Source organism: Paralichthys olivaceus, chromosome 17, assembly GCF_024713975.1.
Source record: "Paralichthys olivaceus isolate ysfri-2021 chromosome 17, ASM2471397v2, whole genome shotgun sequence".
Classification (NCBI taxonomy): Eukaryota; Metazoa; Chordata; class Actinopteri; order Pleuronectiformes; family Paralichthyidae; genus Paralichthys; species Paralichthys olivaceus.
The window spans coordinates 1,905,920-1,928,368 of NC_091109.1; the positions used below are offsets into that span (position 1 = coordinate 1,905,920).

Sequence of the window (22,449 nt, forward strand, 5' to 3'; positions counted from 1 at the left end):
ACCTCACTTCCTGTAATCCTACAAAAACATGGCGACTATAAAAGAAAATAGAAAGACAGGCACAATGGTATAAATTATATTATGAATTATTGTTCTATTGTTATTATTATGTCCATATTCCAATATATCGTTGGTCCTATATTATAACCATTAAAATTGTTATAGCCAATATATAATATTCACATATACTCTTTACGTTTGTGTTTAAATCTATCATTGGTATTTTACAGGTATTTGTCTATAGCTCATATTGTCTGTGCTGCATTGTGGGTATCCCTGCAGCCTGAGGCCACAGTGGTCAGATCTCTGCTCTCTTCCCCCAATAGGAAGCAGGATTTCCTCCCGTTCTCTTGTCCTCCTGACCTGTATCATCGCTGCCTCGCGGACCTCATGGGGGCTTCTCTCCCACCAAGAGAAAAAAAGTCACATCAGCAAAGTGCTGCAAATGTCATTTAATCCTCATTTACTCTGGAACTCGCTGAGAAACCGGCACATTCCCTCAGCAGATGTGATTCACCTAAATCTTCTGACACCTTAGTATAGTATTGTTGTTCATTATCCAGGCACAGATTTAGCACTGACTGAAGGTCTATTTATAATGGAACAAGAATCGCAGATAAAGGCATTTGGGAAAAAAAGCCCAAATTCCCAATATTCATCAATCAGTAGCACTTGTGTGTTTGATTTGTTAAAAATAGATCAATGCTCGTAACCTGAGCACAACGTGACACCGTTTCTCGCTTCCCTCTTCCTGTCTTCCTCTCCTCTGTGGAAGCTCGTGAAATTGCTGTCGTTTGACCAACATCAACAACCCATGTGACAGGATATCCATCACTGTGATTAAGGGGGGAAAGTGCCATGTCCCTGTGTCATTGTTGCCTCATGTCACACACCTAAGCACACACCAGACCTCCTCTCTCATGACTGGAAAACTCTCGCACCACCTCATCCACCACTGAGTGTAAACCACACATCAAGGATAATGTTACCCTGCTCAGGTTTAGCTGTGATCCTCTGTCTCCTGCAAGCCCTTTGCATCACTGCGGACATAGGTACGTACCCCTGACACGTTTCTTTTTGTCTATTCATCTTGTGTGTGTGTGTGTGAGTAAAATGATCATCTCAAAAGTGAATCTATGAAGCTCTTGGTTCTTTTTCCAGACAGCAGCTCCTTTCTGATTTTCAACGAGAACCATAACAAGTGCATTAAGGTGGAGAGCGCCAACTCGCTGACTGTCGCCACCTGCGATCCTCACTCCAAGCAGCAGCAGTTTCGTTGGGCCTCCAAGTCGCGCGTTCTCAGCCTATCCCTCAAGCTCTGTCTGGGGGCCACAGAGATTAAAGACTGGGTGAAGGTCCTCCTGTATGAATGTGATGAGAGCAGTGACCTCCAGCACTGGGAGTGCAAGAATGAGACTCTCTTTGGCCTTAAAGACCAGGACCTGCACTTAAACTGGGGCAACCGCAATGAGAGGAGCATAATGATCTACAAAGGCTCGGGGCTCTGGAGTCGCTGGAGGATATTTGGCACTCTGGGAGACCTTTGCTCAAAGGGGTATCAAGGTAGGAAGTCATGGTCTAGAACTGACAAAGCCATAATCATGTCAACAGTGTCTTTTAAACTTAATCCCTCAACAGAATTTTACAATGCATAATTTTATCTGCATAGTTTCTCCATGCTGAATGGGTTGTATTAATATTGCATCTGCACAGTCACATTCATGCAGAAATTTTATATGCAGTTTTATCAGACACACGCTGCTGGCACATCTGTCAGGGACTGGAGCAGCTGGGGATTGAATCTGGTTCGTGGACATCCCACTACACCTCCTGAGCCACTGCAGCCATGCTCAGATGGCAAAATACCTAAAAATATAAAAGGTGTCAATTTAAAATTACTGCCATGTAGACCAAATAGGGGGTTTTATGTCTATAGAAGAAATACATTTCATATAAGGGTCTGTGAAAGATATATATAACTAACAACTAAATGTTCTATTATATCACTCTCTTTCATATGGAAATAAAAATCTATATTACAATGATCTGAGTATAAAAAATAATTAAAAGATCATTTCAGGTATTAAATGAAAACGGGACTCACTGCTAGTGCCTGACCTTTTTCAGGCTGCAGAAGGATCCTGCCAAATCTGTAGTCTGATTATTGGACTAATCATCTAATCATCAAAACAGCCAAGACAGATGCAGAAACCTCAGGACGCATCTCCCAAAAAAACCTTATTTAAAACATCCATGAAAAACACAGACAATCACGTCTTGGTGTAATGATTCCATATCCACTTTCTTTCTGTCTCCTCAGAGATTTTCACCATAGGGGGCAATTCGTTTGGAGAGCCCTGTCAGTTCCCTTTCAAGTTTCTGGAGAAGTGGTACGCTGAGTGCACGAAGGACGGTCGATCAGACGGACACCTGTGGTGCGCCACAGAGAGGGATTACGATAAAGTGAAGAAGTGGGGCTTCTGTCCCACCCAAAGTGAGTGCAAGTTACACATGTTTCCACCCAGAAGTCTACGATTCTTCAACATCTGTAATCATCGGGATTGTTGAAATGCTTGTTACGTCTATTTGTCAGTCACATTAACTTTTCTTTTTTTTTGTTATCTCTCACCAAAGAGGTCAGTACTGACAGGTTTATCTCCCCAGCAGAACAACATTCCCACTTCCTCTTATGAGTTGTCAACACAGCACTGTCCTCGTTTTCCTCTTCGCGTTGGCCTGTCATTCCCCTGACTCTGCTTTAAAACTGGGGCAGGAAAGAAAGAGAAGGGAAAAAGCAAAGTCACTTTAACAATAGAAGCAAAACCCAAGCAATTTCTAGATAAGAATGAGGAGATTTTATTCAGACTTTTAATGGTCCTTAAAATTCATTCAGGTCAAGTACAGAGGAGAATGATTTTTTTTCTCTTTCCCATATCCAGCATCCTCAGGTTGGGACACAGACCCAGTCACTGGGGTTCAGTATCAGAGGAACGCACAGTCAGTGTTGACCTGGCATCAGGCGAGGAAGAGCTGCCAGCAGCAGGGAGCCGACCTCCTCAGCATCGTCGAGCTGCACGAGCAGTCGTACATCTCAGGTACGACATTAACCTTGTGTCATCCTCTCATACCACGCAGTGTTATAATGTAGGATGTTAATAGCTTTGTAATGCATGTGTTGACACAGGGTTGACAAATGCTTTTGGGACATCTATGTGGATTGGACTGAACTCCTTGGATTTTACAAGCGGGTGGCAGTGGAGTAATGGAAACCCATTTAGATATTTAAACTGGGCCCCAGGTGAGTGAATAAGAATACTGTAGTGTAATGTTTCAATATGATGTGACAGCAAACAGCAAAAGCGGAGAGGTGAAGTGGGAGACGCATTTAAAAGAAGTTGTCCCCCAAAACTGAACATATGTTTCCAACAGGTCATCCGTCATCAGAGCCTGGACTTACCTGTGCAACCCTCAATGCTGGAAAAGCCTCAAAGTGGGAGAGCAGCGCCTGCGCCAAGAAACTCGGTTACATTTGTCGCAAAGGAAACTCCACCAGTCTGCTTCCTCCACCGAGTAAAAACTTTTTTTGTTTTCAGAGTGTAGTCTTCATGTTCCGAATATTCAGCTGAATATATTCTATGTATGTCTACAGGCAAAGATCAGCCCAGCTTCTGCCCCAGTCACTGGGTTCCTTACGCAGGTAACTGTTACTACCTGGACAGGAGTAAGAAGATGTGGAGGGACGCTCTGGCTGCGTGTCACAAAGAGGGAGGAGACTTGGCCAGCATTCACAACATAGAGGAGCAGAGCTTCGTCATATCTCAATCTGGATATTGTGAGTGTGCATAGAAACATTTTTCTAAATCAGGGGACATGAAGGGGCCACAGTTTATACAGTGGGGACAGAAATACATCAAACCTCCCTGGACAATTCTTGATTCATAAGGTGCATCTTTAAGTCCTCCCTGTTTGCTCTATAGCTTTGAGCAAAGCCACACATGCCCAGGCTACCTGTTTCCAATCTTAAGCTAAGCTAATCAATCTTGTGAAGATATGTCTAAGATATGTATAATATTTAAAGTACAGGAACGAGATTGGCATCAGTGTTCTTGTTGAACTCTCAGAAAGAAAGTGAACGTCCATATTTTTACGGGCAACAACAAAACTACATTCGGAGGAGACCAAACGTGGAACGACTCCCTATGACTATACTCCATGAATATGTGTATGTGCCAATAGTGCCGACAGATGTGCTCTGGATTGGCCTGAACGATCAGAAGAACCAGATGTTGTTCGAATGGTCCGATCACTCCCACGTTACCTTCACCAAGTGGCAAACAGATGAACCCTCTCACGCCACCAACCTCCAGGAAGACTGTGTTCTCATCAGCGGAAAGGTACCACCCATCACTCACCGAATACACAGAGCAAATTATAATTTCATTTTATTATCATATGAGTGGCCGTGTTTGCAGCTTTTATATTCAGTGTTGCTCACACAGGAGGGGAGTTGGGCAGATCACATGTGTGAAAAGACGTTCGGGTACATCTGTAAGAAGAGGGCCTCCACGAAACCACCTGAGGGCGCCCAAGAGGAGGCCAACCCTGGGTGCAAGCTAGTGAGCGATTCACATATCTACTTTGAATCGTAGAATAAATCCTTCAGATCATATTTATATTCACTATGTTTGTGTTCATGTCGTCATCAATCAGGGCTCCATCAGGTTTGGCTCCTACTGCTACAACATCGGAGCAGAGACGAAAACTTTTGATGATGCAAAGCAGACGTGCTCCGAGTCCGGCGCACATCTGGTGGATGTGGGTGACAGGTATATTTTCATCCATTCATGTCTTATGTATTTGGAATGTTTTCCCCCATTGTTCAGTTATTAAATGATCTGAAATACTAGTTTTACTATGTCAGGAAGGTTAATCTAAAAGAAGAGATTTATTCAGAATCATCATCAAGTTGTATTATTGCTAAAATTTCTTCTTTCATGCAGATATGAGAGTGCCTTCCTGGTCAGTTTGGTGGGTTTAAGACCGGAGAAGTATTTCTGGATGGGTTTGTCCAACACAAAAGAAATAAGCACTTTCCAATGGACGACCAGCAGAAAGGTCACGTTCACTCATTTCAACGTGGGAATGCCAGGTACAGCTTCTCTTTAGTTGTACAGTGTAACCAGGGTTCCTAATGCCTTTTGTGTTATATACTGCATTTTATACCTGCACGTATAAATTATGTTCATGTTAGCTACTGTGCTTGGCTCTGTGTTACTAACTCGCGAGCCCGTGTATCGGCGGGACCTCAATAGCACGACTCCACACGACGATTGCTACTGTGCAGACTCTGGCTCCAAATGACGTCAGAAAACGTCAGATGGCAGCAGCTATACCTAGAAAATATTGGCTTCATTTTTGTACAATGATAGGAAGTGGAGACACCGTCTATGTTTGTGCCATTCATGGTTCCAAAATGACACTCGCTAATAACTTCCCTAACATTTGTAGTTGGCTTGATTGCCGTGGAATTTAGTGCACACTCACAACTGGTGATAGTCTTTACAATTTGAAGGTTAGCTTGTTAATATATATTTTTTCCATTTCTTTCTCTGTGTTTAACAAAAGACAGAAAACAAGGATGCGTTGCCATGACAACTGGAGTTTTCGCCGGATTATGGGATGTTGTCAGCTGCAGCAACAAGGAGAAATACATCTGCAAGAAACCAGCAGATGGTGTGACAGTGACGACGGTTCCGCCCACCACCCCGGCCCAGAGCTGTGCCTCTGGTTGGATCCCTACCGCCACAGGGAACTTCTGCTTCCAGGTAAGAGGAAAAACTTTCACTAATCTGAAGAAATCTTTTTTTTTACACCGCCACCATAACATCTAACACATTGTGCCTTTTCACTCATTAAAAAGATTTTCAGAAGACAAAGGAATCTTAGGAAAACGTGGTTTGAAGCACGGGACTTCTGCAGGGCCATTGGTGGGGACCTGATGAGCATCCACGACGAGGACGACCTAAGAGATGCATCGTATGTTAACTCACCAGCTTGTGCATGTCTAATTCTTTAAGTTAATTGAGAATTCATGTAGTAAATATGTGTGTTCTTCTGTTCTACAGGTATCACTTCTCTGAACCAGCTTGGATTGGTTTCAGCTCCCTGGATACCAGTCAAGGTTTCGTGTGGAGTGATGGGTCTCCTGTATGTAGCACTTCATTCTTATCAACTACAATATTTCAATCACTGTCATCCTAATAACTTGTATTTCCAACAACTGTGATCTAGAACAACTTTGAGAGCTGGAGCTATGGAGAGCCAAACAACTACAACGACAATGAACATTGTGCGGAAGTCCAGTCTTACTACGGACACAGCTGGAATGATCGGCACTGTGACTTCGACAATGACTGGATCTGCAAGATACGCAAAGGTAAAAGGAGATCTGCTTCACATGGAGTGATTTATGTAATATCAGGGTTTTGTGCCATTGTTCCTTCTTTCATGCTTCTTGTGTTTTCAGGTGTGACTCCCAACCCGGAGCCTGTCAATGCTCCAATAGGTACGGTTCAGCAGCACTTTCACCAAAACAGCCTTCAACTCTTAATTTTCGTTTCTTCACTGTTTTCTTTTCACCTGTCCAGAGTTGCACAAACACATTTCCTAAAACTACTAGATATTGCTTTACCTCAGGGTTACTGCTAATCAGTCATTTTTATCTAATCAAGGTCACTTCACATGGACATGTCACAACCTAATTTTAATTTGCAAATATATGTTGAGAGTACAAATGTTATTGGCAGTATTGAATAAAAACTTTTGAGTCTTTTGAGTTGCGGGGACGCTCAAATGAGTTTTCCTTGTCTGGAACAAATTGTTCCTATTGTTCCGACACCACATGAAAAACATAAGCAGAAATCTTTCTGTAAATTCTAAATGCCGTACCCGTGGGGCTGTTTATTTTTCCGCATTTACAGTATACAACACCACAGAAGATGGCTGGCTCATATACAACGATACAACGCAGTATTTCATCAACCCTGACCTCCTGTCCATGGAAGCTGCTCGAGCCTTCTGCAAAAAAAACTTTGGCGAACTTGCCGTGATCACAGGGGAGACTGAGAGGAAGTTCCTCTGGAAACTGGCAAGGAATTCAGAAAATATCTTATTTAATAACACTGGATTTTAAAACAGCAGCATGTTCTCACTTGTTCTCAATTATCTGCTGGCAAAAGTAATGACGACTGTATTTGATTTAACATCTCTTGCCATTATGTACAGATATTGAAAGGATTAGATGGACAGTACTACATTGGCATGGTGGTGAATTTGGATCAGTCTTTCAGGTAAATCACACAAAGGCCATTTACCGTACATCAATCTGACATTTTTGACAGGAATGTGAATGTTATGAGTTTTTATTCATATTTATTTTTATGTTTCCATTTCTAGCTGGCTGGACGGCACCCCTGTAACTTACACTGCATGGGAACACAATGAGCCCAACTTTGCCAACAACGATGAAAACTGTGTGACTATATACAAAGGCATGGGTGAGTCTAAATCAGAGAAAGTCTTCATAGCGATATTTAGTAAAAAAACAAATCTTCATATTATTTATTCATCGTCCTCTGCGCACAGGCTACTGGAACGATATCAACTGTGGTATTGAGCTTCCCTCTCTCTGCAAAAGAAGCAGCAATTTTGTAAATACAACAATGGCTCCCACCATGGTTCCTAAAGGAGGATGTGCACCAGAGTGGCTTTCTTTTAGAGGAAAGGTACATGCACGTAACTGTATGCGACACAGATTGCTTCAAAACAATGCTGACACTCATCATGTGCTTATCTTTAATTAAGGTTTTCAGGATTTAAACTTTCCCACGTGCATGATGTAAATCTGTCCCTGGTAAATTGTGTTTCCCGTATGTTGTCTGGTTATCTACTTTCCATGTGCTTGTTCCAACGCACACCTCAGACTCATCTTGTTTATACAGTGCTACAAAATTGTTACGAGTGATGACAATAAGAACTGGCAGGACGCCAGGACCTACTGCACAAACCAGGGAGGAAATCTGGTTTCTATCGTCAATGACAAAGAGCAAGGTGAGCAACACGAGCTCCAGTGGTCGAGGTTTACAGTTCACAAAGTGCTTTGAAAGTCTCATGAATAAACCGCAACCTTGGGATTTAAGTTTTCAAGAATAATTGTTTCTTCCCTTGTAGCTTTCCTAACGACACAGATGCTGAGATACAATGAAGACTTTTGGATCGGCATGAATGATGTGAACTGGGAGATGCACTTTGTGTGGACAGACGGTAAAGGCATTTCTTACACCAACTGGGCCAAAGGACACCCGACCTCTGCGCCGGACGGACGATTCTCATTTGAGGTTATTTCTGCTTCTAACACCAAACTCTCTCTTACACTATCAATAATCTCACGGCCATTGGTTTGTAGACTAGTTGCAAAGAAAATCAAAATAATAATAATAACAATAAAACTTGCCAGCCGTTATTTGGGACGTACTAGCGAGCATTAGTTGGAAGATCACAGGGAGTTAGTATTATAATATCTATAATCATTTGTTAAATGAGTGGGGGCCAGACCAGGCTCGGCTTTAAAATGTATTAAAAAAGAATCTTTAAAAATCTTTAAAACAAACATTCTCATGACACTGCTGCTGCTGCTGTCACTAGATTCCATCAACTCCACCAAAGACCCTTCCTTATCCTAAACGAATATAGAAGTACTGAGCCAAATAAATCAATTATGTTACAAAATATATTGTACAATAATTGATTTAATTTGATGCTTAAACCCATAAAATATGTGTGTGTGAACATTTTCCATACTTCCATGCTTTGATTAGTTACATCAGTCATCTAAACGTTTCATTTTTATAGAAATGCACTTATCTTTTTTGAAAAATAAAGCAGATGTGAGGAAAAATGGAACAACCAAGCTGTACTGATGTGTCATTTTCAGAAGTATGACTGTGTGATCATGGTGCGCAGCGTCTCGAAACTCACAGGAAAGTGGAAAGTGGAAGACTGTGAGGCAAAAAAAGGCTTCATCTGCAAAAGAAACATCGGTGAGTGAAACACAAGCACGCTTAATTTTCAGTTTGTTTTGTATATGATCGCGACTCACGACTGATGTGTGCTGTTCACAAAGATTCTCAGATCGTCGTTCCACCCACCACTGTGTCACCGAAGGTGTTCTACAAGCTCGGCAATGATTCTTACAAACTGGTGATGCAGAAGATGAGATGGGACGAGGCGAGGAGGCAGTGCCAAGCAGACGATGCAGATCTGGCCAGTATCCTGGACCCTGTAACTGAGGCTTACATCACATTGCAGATTTCCAAGCACAATGAACCCGTGTGGATTGGCCTCAACAACAATGTGGTAAAGAACCTATAGCAGTTATTCTTCAGCACTAGTTCAAACTGAGACAAGGAGTGTCTTTCTTTCTTTTCATTAATGCAAGTGGTGATTTCTTTTTCACAGACTGGTGGTCGGTTCAAGTGGGTCGATAACTGGTTACTGTCTTACACCAAATGGGGAAGTGATGAGCCTAAAAACAATTACGGCTGTGTGTATATGGATGTGGACAGAACGTGGAAGACTGCATCCTGCACTAACACATACTACTCCATCTGCAAGAGGTCACCAGGTCAGACAGTGCCTCCGGCGGTTTTCATGCACTTTATTCTGCACATAATCAAACCACAAGACGTGTGCTCCTGAGACCAAGATGCCGTCTCCTGTCTCTTTTCAGACATCGCTCCCACTGAGCCGCCGCAGCTTCCTGGCAGCTGTCCGGAATCGAAGAACCAGATATCCTGGATTCCTTTCAGAGGCCACTGTTACTCCTTCCGCAGTGCATTGGTGGCCAACTGGGCCCATGCCTCCGTCGAATGCCTGAAAATGGGTATGTTATTAAAAGAAATGTCCACTGATAAATGATAAATGCATATTTAACAGAATGCAACTGTGTCTGTGGTCCTCAGGTGCATCTCTGGCGAGTATTCAGGACCCTCAGGAGGGTCGGTTCATACAACAGAACCTGGAACTCCTGCAGGACGGTGCCAAAACCTTCTGGATCGGCCTCTTCAAGACCCATGAAGGTGAGCGTGGCTTATACTAAAGTTAATGTATGTCAGGGGTGGATCCAGGGGTGGGGCGGGGGGGGGGGGGGGGGGGGGGGGGGGGGGGGGGGGGCAACACTGGCTGTAATGTGATTGATTTGAAAATAAACTAGTCTCTTACTAACAACATTAAAGATGAATATAGCCATTTCTCGTAAAAAGCTGAATTTACTAAAACATCAGAGCATCGTGTGGGGGCTCTGTTGTTGGTGACACAAGTTTCTCTGTTTTAGGTGAGTGGATGTGGATTGATAACAGCGTTTTGGACTATACCAACTGGAATCCGGGGATGCCAAAGTCCGACTCGTGTGTGGACATCAATTCTGACACTGGACTGTGGAGTTCGAACAGCTGCAGCAGATATAGGTCTTACATCTGCAAAACAACAAAAAGTAAGTTCAATGAAGTGTAATTTCCACTTGTCCTATCAATAACTTTTAGTGAGCAATCGTTTTTGTTTGTTTCAGTTATTACACCAACAGAAAAGCCTCCATCCGTTGGTAAGTTATTTTATCTTCGGTATCTAGTGCAGATGATGATTCCGATTTCAAACTATAAATAAATCAATGTTAAAACTTTTGTGTTTTGCCTCCTCAGCACACGTCATAAAAGAAAATTCTCATGGGTCGGCTGGCATCACTGTGGCCGTAGTGCTGGTTGTAATTGCTGGAATTGGACTTGGTGCATTCCTCCTCTTCCGTAAACAGATACCCACACCTGTCTTTGGAGAAAACACCTTCGACAACAAGTTATATTTCAACAATCCGATCCGAGCCCTTGTCGACACCAAGGGTCTGGTGGCCAACATCGAGCAAAATGAACAAGCATAGAAAGACGTGGTGATCGACAAAATGAAAATAACCCGTACTTCATTTCAGATCACTTGGACTGGATCAGAAATAATGATTTTCAGGACCATTACACATTAACTCTTGCCAAAAATGGCACTGCACTAAGCCAATTACAGACAAGATAAAAATTAACATGATTATATGATTTGTCAAATGTGTACAGATTTTTTTTACGTTTACCAATCAACATAACAAAAAACATTTGTGGATTAAATAAGAAAGTAAGAATTTTAAGATGTGTTTTTATTTTTTACTTCAATCTTGCTTAACTGAGTTGCTTGATATCATTATGTGTTCATCAAACTATTTCTGGCTCTCAACAGTGTAAATAGATGTTCAATAAAAAACAATTAAAAACACAAAACCCCTTTTTGCTCGTTTTGTCTTCTAAGAAACCAAAAACAGAGCAACAATGTTTCATCACTAATTGATGCAACTGTGACGAGATACATGAGACATCAATAGCAGACTAAAGCAATTTTCATTACAGAAACAAACAAGAAGATCGTGGAAATAAGTTCCTGATCAAATGTAATGGGCCTAACACCTGAAACATCGTTACAGTGAGACTTAAACCTTCTTGCTAAACGAACTCTGTTGCCAGGGCTGAACTGTCCCCTTAAGTTTAATTATCCTGCACCAATCTTCACACATTGAAATATATCAGTCCCTTAATTATGTCTGATTTGTCCTTTCAATAGAAGTAAAAAAAAACATCTCACAATGTTCAAGAAAGTGGAAAAAAAAGTACTGGATCCAAACTTTTTTATCGAATCTGCTTGAAAAGTGAATGGGTTCTTCCTTGGTCAATACCCCTACACTTCCATCGAGTTAAAGAAAATCTTTGTGTTTGTGTCATCGAATCAAAACATAACCTCCTTGGAGGAGGAAAAATACCTGAGCAAATTCCATCAGCCAGGATTTCCTTCATTTAGGTGATGAGATCTTTTTTAAAGCTGTAATTGGTCCCTGTTTAACTCTAATCTTACAGGAGGATGTTGAATTTGGAGATTTCTAAATCTTGCTCTTTAATCACCGGCCGCCCCCCTCACCTCACCCTGAAAGTGAGGCAGTGCTCTCCATGGCAACCGCAGCGCTCGAAGGCTGTCGCAACTAATCCTCTGGGGCTTACTCAACTATTACTTCTCGAAAGAGGGTTTTACCAACAGAACCGATGCCAGAGAATCGACCGGATCCTGTGTTTACCCCGACCAGAGGAGGAGGAAAACAAACCTGCAGCCACATCAGCAGCTGAGAGGAGCACAGGGGATAATGGTAAGCCTGGTTCATCCTCTGTATCTCAGGTGTCACTGCAGCTTTTAGCAACAGTTCTGCCCTCGTGTGTTTTGCTGGGTTGAGTTGACTCGCCGGGTTGCCGATGCGTGGGAGGATGTTGGAAAGGGTTTGCGGGAAAGCTCGGCGTGTTTTGTTCTGCGTGTTTGATCTTTGATGACTCAGAGATCATAGAGAAGAAGAGGAACGATGGATTTGAAGGTCACCAGTGTTTTAAACATGTGGGCTTGTGTAGTCAACACACAACATGCACTCTCACACAGCAGCTCCTGATATTCACAAACAACAGATGCTGCTAAAATAATGAAACTGGTTTAATGCATAGAATAAAACTGGCAGTGTACATTAAAATAAAACTTGTGCAGATTGATCCTCACTTCTTTGTTTTCAATGTGGATCTTTGTCTGCCTCACTTTCTCCACAGTCTCCCCATTCATGCCCCTTCCCTCTGCCCCCATGTTCTCTCTCACTTGCCTGCACTAATCTTTTTGTTGTGGTCCGAGGGGCCCGGGCTTTGGCTGACCATTCGGCACAGTGAGGGTCCACGCAGCTGAAGGGTGCCGAGCCTTCCTGTCCCCCATGCACCAGATCTGGCGGGCCTATTATTAATGCCTCCCTCAGCAAGAGCACATCCGCCGCTCTTCTTTTTTTAGAGGCTTTTGCTCCGTGATCTCCTCGTTCACCTTGATTAAAAAATTCTCTCTCTCTCTTTCTCTCTCTCGCAGTCTGTCTCACATTCTCATTTGTTATCTCATAGCCCTCAGCCCGCCCTAGGAGCTCGAGGGACTCGGACGTCCCCCGCAGGAACATGCACTTCAGGAGCGGTCCACCTCTTCTGCTGCTTCTGCTACCTCTTTGTCTGCTGGGGAGCGTGGTGGAGGTGAAAGCGCAGGACTGGGGGTACCTGCAGGAGGCCCTCAAGGCCTTGGATCTTCCCCCGGGGACGGACGACGGACCTCAGCTCCAGAGGAACAAAACCGGGGTCCTGATCTCCACGCTTCTTCAGGCGGTGCACTGTGCAGAGCAAACAGGGACCTCTCAAGACAATTGCGACGAGGTACGCCTTTCTTTACACCCAGTAGGCTGAATGCTTATCATGCATTCAACTCCATTCCTGTCTGCTTATTCCATGAAATGTGCTTGTTATGGGTGGAATGCGAAGTGAATGTGGAGGCTTAAGTCCTTGACCTCTATGGGGCATTCATGCTGAGTGGCTTTATCCATCACATTTGACATAATAAACTCCAGAGAATGAGTTCGAGGTACTTCACATGTTTATGCAGGTGGAGCTGTCAGTGGGATTATTGAGCCTTGACATGAGGTTTAGAAATTAACAGAGCAACTTTCTACTTTCCAGCATTGTTTGCTGAATAATCTTCTCCGTCTAACAAAGACCGGTGCTTCACCCACTCAACAAACTTTCTATATTTTCTGTGTGGGTCCAGTTGGGCTCGTATCCAAGTTCAACAGCACAATGCTGGACATTTTCTAAGCAGTGTCTCGTGTGTGCAAGGAGAAAATGGGCCTTTTATCAAGCTGGCCTCTTTTCCACTTTTTCCCCCTCACATGTAAATATTTTATAAGCCTCACGTGACTTGATATTCTGCCACTTTATGTCCTTAAAATATCTCTGATGTTCCTACTATTCTTGTTCCAGTGCCTGACACCGGACACAGCCCTCTCTGTGCTAGAGGATGATGGGAAATCTTACCTCACTGAGGACGACTACCAGCGGATCTCAACTGTTCTGCTGTACTACATCATTAACTTGCGCGATCTGTGTGTGTCAGATGCTGCCTCCTCTTCCTCCTCTTCATCCCTTTCCTCCCTTTCCTCCCTTTCCTCCCTTTCCTCTCTTTCCTCCTCCTCATCTGGGAACTATCAGTTCTACCTCCTGGCCCTCACCAATCTACACCCATCTGAGGATGACCAGTTCCTGTCACTCAGTGAAACCCAGAGTATTCTGCAGGTCATCACCCAGCACTACCACCCCTCCAACCTCCAAGAAACCTCCTGTAATGTGCAAGTAAGAGATTTGTTATTTAGGAAATCTATCTTGTATGCACTCACAGATACGATCATTTCACCTTTGACCCCACAGTGCATCGATGCCGCTCATCTACTCGAAGATGTTGACGTCAAAGAATATCCAGGTGCTGGCGAGTCCTCTGTGCCCAGAGTGGCTGCAGCCATTATCAGCCACATCCTGCAGGGCCACTGTTTCAGACGGACGAATCTACCGTTACCTGCCTTCTTCACCGACTACATCTTTCAATCCCTGAATTGCACAAGTAACCTGCAGATCACAGGTCAGTTAGTAAATTGTTATATTATCAAATCCATGCAGAATAAAGCTGCATGTTCCCATAAAATCACAAATAAACAAACCTGGAACTCTGACTCATTTCGATAAATCTGACCTCAGTATTTAATCCAGCGATTCTTCTTCTTCTTATTCTTCTCCTCCCAGGCTTGGAGGAGCTGCTTCATCAGCTGGGAGTAGGCCGGGAAGGAGCATCTCTCTCTCACGACAGGAAGAGGCGGAGCATCACAGGCTGTAACCATGAAACTGGAGCAAAAAACAGAGACTGGGCTGAGGTGAGGCTCATCAAATATCAAATGAGTCTAAAATATTGTTTTTTTGAACCCAGACTCATCCCTGGTCTTGTCTTTTTTCTTTGAATCTGTACAGGTATGTTTTTCAACTAATCAGCTGGTGGATATTTTTGCCCTGGATCCTCATTCACCCATTTCCAAGGAGCACTTCAGACAGATTTGCCCGGCCATTATTCAGCAGTTGCTAAGCAACGCCTGCGAGTCTGCAGAGCCAAAAACAAGAGGATCACTGCCCACTGCTCTGGAGAGTAAGACACTGTACCTCATTGTTCCCCTATACAAACCACAGCATACAGTATAGAGCTACTGCAACAAAGTAAAGTATTTGCATTAAATATTTCACTTTAGGCCATCATTTGAAACACACAATATCATTTCATTGTATTTCCTGTGTTGTGTTTTTATGCTTTGGAAAATAAGGTATGCTGTTTATTATAAAGAAAAAGACAACATAAGAAATAAAAGCGTATAAAGTAATATTAAATCAAATAACTTGTGGTTATAGGTTTTGTTCAGTGAAAACAAATAAATAAAGGTTAAAAAAACTTGTAAAATTACCTTCTGACCTTCCCTCTCGGACCTGCAGAGTATGGCTACAGCACGGCTGCCGTCCTGCTGATCACTGTGGGCTCCATGTTCGGCATCTGCCTGATCTTCTTCAACTCTTGCCAGGAGACGTACACGCTCATCCTGCAGCTGTTTGTGGGCCTGGCGGTGGGAACCCTGTCAGGAGACGCTCTCCTGCACCTCATTCCACAGGTGCCATTAAACTCTCTATTATGAACAACCACATGCCCTCGGAGAAACTGTCTTATCCCTTCTTCTTTTTTTGTCTCCCTGGAGATTCTGGGCCTCCATGGCCACACTCATGTCAGTGATGACGAGCAACACACTGAAGGGAAGGAGTATCTGTGGAAGATTCTTGGCATGATCGCTGGGATTTATGGCTTTTTCCTTATTGAAAGAATGTTCTCCTTTATATTTCCTTCTCATGGCCACGTAAGATTTGTTTTTTAATAAACCATCATCAATTTGAATGACCCGAAAAGCCCTCCATAGTAAATCACGAGACAGGGGCTGAAGCTGTGGCTGATGTTCAGTCCCTGTAAGCAGATTGTGATACTTTGGAGGTGGTCGTGATTGTGCAGGTGAGCGACGGTGGTCTCATGACTTTCTTTTGTCTGCAGGGTCATTCCAGTGACATCCCCCTGGAGCTCAACTGTAATGGTCGGTCACAGAGAGGCAAGTCCATCTCCACCATACAGCTGGTGAGTGTCATCACTATCTGCTCTTAGAGGAAAGTCCTGATCCCTGTTATCAACACTATAATTTATGTAGTTATAGAGTAAAAAAGCGAGTGTAACAAAGCAGATCTTGGAGAGTTGTATTATATATGTCAAAGTAAAAGTACCACATACATTTTCGACATTATGACTGAGTCTCTGCGATGGCTTCTCCCTAATCCCTTTTAGATGTTCCTTCACTGGTGAGTGCTGCTGCTGCAGAAGAGATTGGCTTCACCAATAACGTTATGCATTGTAAAAATGAAGATATGAAAGAACAGTATTTTGTGGAGTAAAAGCGAAAGTACCCGAAAGTAAAGCCACTTAAGTTACCATGAAAAAAGGAACTCATCACATCATGTTTATTTTCCTCCCCGACACAATGTTGTGACTTTTTTAAGAGCAGAGCACATTTTATTTCTGTCAGAAACAAAAGTTAAATTCCTGCACAACAGAGCTTATTAAAATAAGATAAAAACGATTGAATGTTGTGTAACAGTTGTTGACTCTGCTGTATCACTCTGCAGTTATTAAACATAATATAATTCCAATCACCTCAGTGATGCCCCACTCCCACACTACTCCTCCACCAGTGTTGTTGTGCTGGAGGGCACCTCTCACAGTTAGAGTACATCCACACAGTTCAGCACACTGGACCAATTCTGATCCCAAACTCATCTTTAAAAGAAGAAGTGAATCTACTGAATTTATGTTTACGGAGGGGGAAATAAAACAACTTCAATCTACACAAATGAGTTTTCCAGTACGGCTTTTATATAAGAGGAGATGAAGAGCGGCGTGGGAGGGAGTGAAGGAGCAGGACATGTAGGATGTTGGAGAATGAGAAGCACTGAATCATTCAGAAAACACTTGAATCATGTAGCTGAACACATACTGGAACATTTCAGTCACTTACGAGGAAAACTTGCTTTTACAAACAAGGACCTAGATCCTCATCAGGTTCTGATGTCATTAGCATACAAGCTGTTAACTCTCAAAAACACAAACACAAAATGACTCTAGTATGTTGTAGGAAATTAAACTATATGTCAATGTCATCTGCACCAAAACTGAATGGGTTCTTCCTCGAGTCATGCCCCACTGCTCCACAAAATGTCACAGGAATCAGTGATGTATCTTTTGCGTAATCCTGCTTAATAAAATCAAACAAAACCCAGACAGAAACACAACTTCCTAAACTGAGAATAATAAATTGATTCTATTTCTGTTTTGCCTCATCCGAGCCTGTTCGTTTAACTCATTTCCTAAATTAGAATAAAAGGTCAAGGGGGTTCAAACTCTGTCTTGTAAATAATCATGTGTATCCTGCAGGGACCGGTGGATGACTTGGAGTGTACAGAAATATCTCCTGAACATGCAGACACGAGGAGGCCTTCACATCAGCGTAAGCTCCCGGAGTACGAGCTGCACGATTGCACCCGGATGAATATGTGATTCACTTTTGTAATGGGTCGCCCGGCATGACAGAGCGATTGTCCCGGTCTGAGGATGAGCTCTGATGACACAGCCTCGCTTTTGTTTTCCCAGGACAGGGGGTTCCCCTGCTGGCCGTGATGGTAATTGTGGGAGACAGCCTCCATAATTTTGCCGATGGCCTGGTCATCGGGGCGGCCTTCTCCTTTTCAGCAGAGACTGGAATGGCGACCACCGTGGCCATCCTGTGCCACGAGATCCCGCATGAGATGGGTGAGAGGTCACTGTTGCCTGTTGTTTGTGTTTTCAACTGGAAGCTGTTTGACTGAGCGACCTCTCTCGTCTGGTTTGTGTCTCACAGGGGATTTTGCGGTGTTGCTCAGCTCTGGACTCTCGGTGAAGAAGGCCATGCTGATGAACCTCCTCAGCGCTCTGACGGCCTTCATGGGCCTCTTCATTGGACTCTTTGTTTCTACAGAGGCAGACGTGCAGCAGTGGATCTTCGCCGTCACTGCAGGGATTTTCCTCTACTTGTCACTGGTAGAAATGGTAAGGCAGCTTTATTAATGGTTGCTTATGCTCTTTATTTTTCCTAATGTCAACAGATCCCAGAACCAATAAAAAATAGAAGGTGCATGAACCTCTGCCAAGGCTAACGCTCTAAACCTTCATGTTAAAGAGGAAAAAATCCTGGATCTGCTCCAAAATAAAATAGTTTCCTTTTAATGTCTCATCCCCACAACAACATTTCATGGAAATTGAGTCTGATAGCTTTCATCAGCAACTCCCATGATCCCACACTGCTTCACGATGTCAACAAACTAGGTCTTTAGTTATTGTTTTGATCGAGAGATCCCTAGATGCTACACATTGTCACACATTGTACGTTACACACATTAAAGTAAACACAAATACATACATCACGTTCTGCGTCCTGCATGCTCTTCCTGTTCCTGCTGCATTCTTCATACATTAAAAAATCAAAGTCTGGAACACATACGGACCCAATTTTCCAGACCTCATGTCTGAAAAGCACTTTGCTTAAGATTTACACGTAGAAGGAATGAATTGACTTTGTTCTCTGTCAGAGACATTTAGAAAGTAAAGCTTTGTTGTTTTTACCTTTTTATGGCGTTTCTCAACATTAAGAAAACTAATAACGAAAAGTGGATCCCTTCTTTCTGTCAAAATCTTGATGTTTCTTTTCTTTCGTTTATCAGCTTCCAGAGATGAGTCGGGTGAAGACCAACAAACCGTGTCTCCTGTTTTTCCTGCAGAACCTGGGTCTGTTGATGGGTTGGTCCTGTCTCCTGCTCCTTGCGCTCTTTGAACATGAACTCAAATTCTAAAGTGCACACCTGACCTACAGTGTCTCTTCATGCAGGGTCTGAACCGAAATAACTGCTGACCTGATTTCTAGTGTTTTTGAATTCTTTTTTTTTTTAAATAAGTTGATTATTATCTGTTGCTGTGCACAAACAACTGTCTGTGCAAGTGTTAGTTTGTGGTTATTATTGGTGAGTATTTCATGTCGTCATAATCTCAGCTGGAGGCTGCAGTAAACATTTCTTTTTATACATGATGATTTATTTTTGTTAAGTGTCATGGGGGCCTGTATCTGACTATAGCTCAAACACTTTATGTGGGAGCATCAAGCGCAATTGTGCGTATCTGTTACGGTCTTGTGGGGAATTTGTTGATTTTGTACGATGTTTTATTTTATATAGTGATTCATTAACACTTTATTCGTCATTTCTGCAACATTTCTGAATATTTTCCAGTGAAATCTTTTACAAATTCTAAGAAAATTCAAGGCAGTTTTCAGTCAGTACAGTTCCAATTAATTGATTTTACTTTAAGAGATAATCCAATTATTTAGATTTGTCCTTCAACACAATTGGACTACTCACAAAAGAAACAGTAGTGCTTTCCAGGAAACTTTATAAAGCATCAGAGGAATTCTTAGAAAGTTGCAGACCCATAATAAAGCATTATCTCACTTTAAACAACCTATAAATATACTTTGGCTTAATGAGAACGTTAGGTGCAGAAAAGGACTCGTTCCTCTTTGTAAGGCTTACGCTGCTTCAAAATACTTTGTTTCTCTGAAGAGCTGTTTTCAGAAGCATCGCTCCGGTTCAGCGTCTCATCTCGGAGGCATCGCTCTTTGTTTTTGAGGCCTCTCTGCTGCGATCCAGCATGAGGCCACTTCCACCCACCTGAGCCATTTGTTCTCTCCATCCACCAACCTGGATGACTAACGCTCGCTCCAGAAGACAGCAAAGCTCTGGAGCGATGCGGCCCACACAGCACACGCACGCACGCTCTTCACCGGCCAGAGTGGGCCTGCAGAAGGAGGTGGCTGAAGAAGAGAATGCGATGAATACATCAGTGTAATGAAATAAATGAAACGCAGTAAATCAACTTATTTGTACATAAAATTGGATTTGTGATATCGAGCAAATGAGTGAGCTAAGCGGATTTTTACATCGGCTTGTTGTGACTAAATTCTGCTGCTCTCTTGAGTAAATAGCCTTATTTGTGCCGAGGATTAATTTCATTGCAGAATGTGCACAGTGATTATGTGAATTTTCCATCCTAAGCTTGCTAACAAAGTGCAAAGTCAGTTACATTGACGGAGTCGTGACACTATTCCACTGTCACATCAGAAAGAGCTGACGCCATTCGTTGCGACTTCCCGAGAAATGCTAAGACAATAGCAGGAAGTCCCGAGCATTTTCTCTTATTCTAGCAACTCTGCTGTTGTCCCCTGTGGCATATCCAGGAAAGCTTCAGACCTGATGGCTTGTTTTCTGTGTAAATCTGCTTGTTTGCGCTAAAGAGGCATTTTCTGGCATGTGTGCATCTTTTCGAGGCAGCTGCTGCCAGGATGGAGGAAGGAAGAGCTCGTTATCTGGGGCATGTTGGTGTGAACATGGAGTATCCTCACTTGCTCAGCAGAGACCTGTCGGGGGAGGGGGCTGCTGCAGGGTCATCAGGGCAGCAGAACACACAGAAAGACACAAAACAAGAAATATAAATGTCTCCCTTTGATTTGAGAAGGTTTTCACTGAATACGATCCACTGCACCTGTTATTGTCGTCACAATACCACACGGGATCTTAAGTTACTGGTTAGACATTTTTGTGCATGGTCACAGGACGTGTGACGTCAAAGACACAGAATTAAGTAAAAAATAAAGGATGAATACGGTGATTTTTAATTTCACAATAGTTTCTTAATTATTTGAAACCTGAACTCAGCCTGGATTTAGTCTCTACTTTAAAGTACTTCATTATTTAGCAGTGCACCAACTTTTTTTTAGCTAAAACAACACATACTGGGCTATTCTGACTTCTAGCTCTACAGTTTCCTTCATTTCCCACAATGCAACTCAATATTAGTAGTTGGTTAAACCATCTACAATCTCACATCTTTCAATCTCCACACAGTTTGTGTTTTAATGAAGTTTGTAGCAACCAGTCCTAAGTTGAATAGGTGTCATCAATCATCAGATTTGATTTTTCAGACTTTGGAGAGCTTCCTCCAGGACCAACAGTTCATCAGACAGATGTTTCCAGAGGCTGAAGAGAAGTAACCATGACTGATCAAGATGTGTTGAGGGAAAACAGTGGTTTCCCCTTTAAATGACCACAGCACATGAAACCACTAGAGGGTGATAGCAGACAACACAACTTCAGAGACACAGTGACTATGGTGTAAAACTTGTCTCAGCTCAGCTGCAGCTTGTCTGGTCTGTGCATCACAGCTGTAAAACTGACTGAATGACAGACAGACTCACTTTAATCAAGTTGCTAAGACAGAAAACTTTTAGCACACAGCTTTTAACACAGTTGCTGCTTAATGAAATGAACAAAAATAATTATTGTCTGGTTGTAACTTCTCAAATTTGAAGTTTTGCTGCTGTTTTATATCATTGTGAATGGACTTACTTTGGGTTTTTAACCAAATAAAACCAGATACTCCAGGATGTCACCTTGGGTTCAGCTTCTTTTAAATATAAAAGAGTGAGGATATTCAATCAGGAGCTAATAATGTGGACTTGTTTTAGTCAGTGCCTAAGTTCACAGTGTTGTTCCCCTTTAAACTAGTCTTTTCAGAGCCTGACATTCCTTTCTTGAGAATAACAAGTCGTCACTATACAGTTTTAATCCTCCTGCTCCCTGTCACCTTTAAAAAACAACTTTCAACACTGAGGGGCAGGGTTTTATGTGTTTCACTGCCCCCTGCTGGTCGAAATTTCCCTGACAGTGTGGTTGACCCGCCAAAAGCATCTTGATCACCCCCTGGTGGCTGGCTTCAGTATAGGTCATTTACCCTCCTCCATGTTTGCAGATGAGACATCGAACAAATTAATGGACGCAATAAAAACAAGGTGACATGTCCTGATGAGCTGAGGCTGACCTGCCATAGGCCGAGCTTCACTATCCCGGCTTGATCCCCTGATCGCTACTGCGCACACCCTGGTAGACAAGATGGCGACGCTCATACCCAGAATATTTTGGCTTCATTTCTGGATTGTGGAAGGACGTTTATATATATGGTCTATGGACACTGCTTATTGTCAGCTCTGCCATGTGTACAGGACCTAGACGGGATTCAAATGCTGTTTCTCTCTGATCCCCGGTGTAAACATACAAATAGACAGAACATATAGTACGCAACATTATAAGTACTCCGAACATAGTAGACAGTATGACACGGTAGCAGCAGTTGAAGTATGATATAGACTTTCAAGTATTAATATCAGTATCGTGCTCAAGACTGAGGAAAAACTTTTATCTCTTGATTTTT

At 42.7% G+C, this 22,449-nt stretch overlaps 2 protein-coding genes across 2 annotated transcripts; both read left to right on the forward strand.

Annotated features, from left to right (window-relative positions):
* Positions 1–764: 764 nt before the first annotated feature.
* On the forward strand, positions 765–11,372 carry mrc1a (mannose receptor, C type 1a). Its single transcript, XM_069513018.1, has 30 exons — positions 765–1,052; positions 1,162–1,563; positions 2,321–2,494; positions 2,940–3,095; positions 3,185–3,298; positions 3,430–3,570; positions 3,650–3,832; positions 4,237–4,394; positions 4,500–4,616; positions 4,711–4,826; positions 5,001–5,149; positions 5,626–5,825; positions 5,921–6,036; positions 6,126–6,207; positions 6,292–6,436; positions 6,527–6,565; positions 6,981–7,147; positions 7,285–7,349; positions 7,456–7,556; positions 7,645–7,784; positions 8,001–8,109; positions 8,230–8,396; positions 8,993–9,098; positions 9,182–9,414; positions 9,517–9,682; positions 9,788–9,940; positions 10,020–10,136; positions 10,391–10,549; positions 10,625–10,657; positions 10,755–11,372. Exons 1-30 carry the CDS (start codon positions 983–985, stop codon positions 10,985–10,987), a joined length of 4,311 nt encoding a protein of 1,436 aa, XP_069369119.1. The 5' UTR covers positions 765–982; the 3' UTR covers positions 10,988–11,372.
* Positions 11,373–12,104: 732 nt separating this feature from the next.
* LOC109629511 (zinc transporter ZIP12) lies at positions 12,105–20,058 on the forward strand. Its single transcript, XM_020087255.2, has 13 exons — positions 12,105–12,283; positions 13,059–13,358; positions 13,959–14,327; positions 14,403–14,610; positions 14,772–14,899; positions 14,994–15,165; positions 15,504–15,676; positions 15,761–15,916; positions 16,105–16,185; positions 17,533–17,605; positions 17,749–17,907; positions 17,996–18,183; positions 18,855–20,058. The coding sequence occupies exons 1-13, from the start codon at positions 12,281–12,283 to the stop codon at positions 18,981–18,983; spliced, it is 2,139 nt and encodes a 712-aa protein (XP_019942814.2). The 5' UTR covers positions 12,105–12,280; the 3' UTR covers positions 18,984–20,058.
* Positions 20,059–22,449: the final 2,391 nt, after the last annotated feature.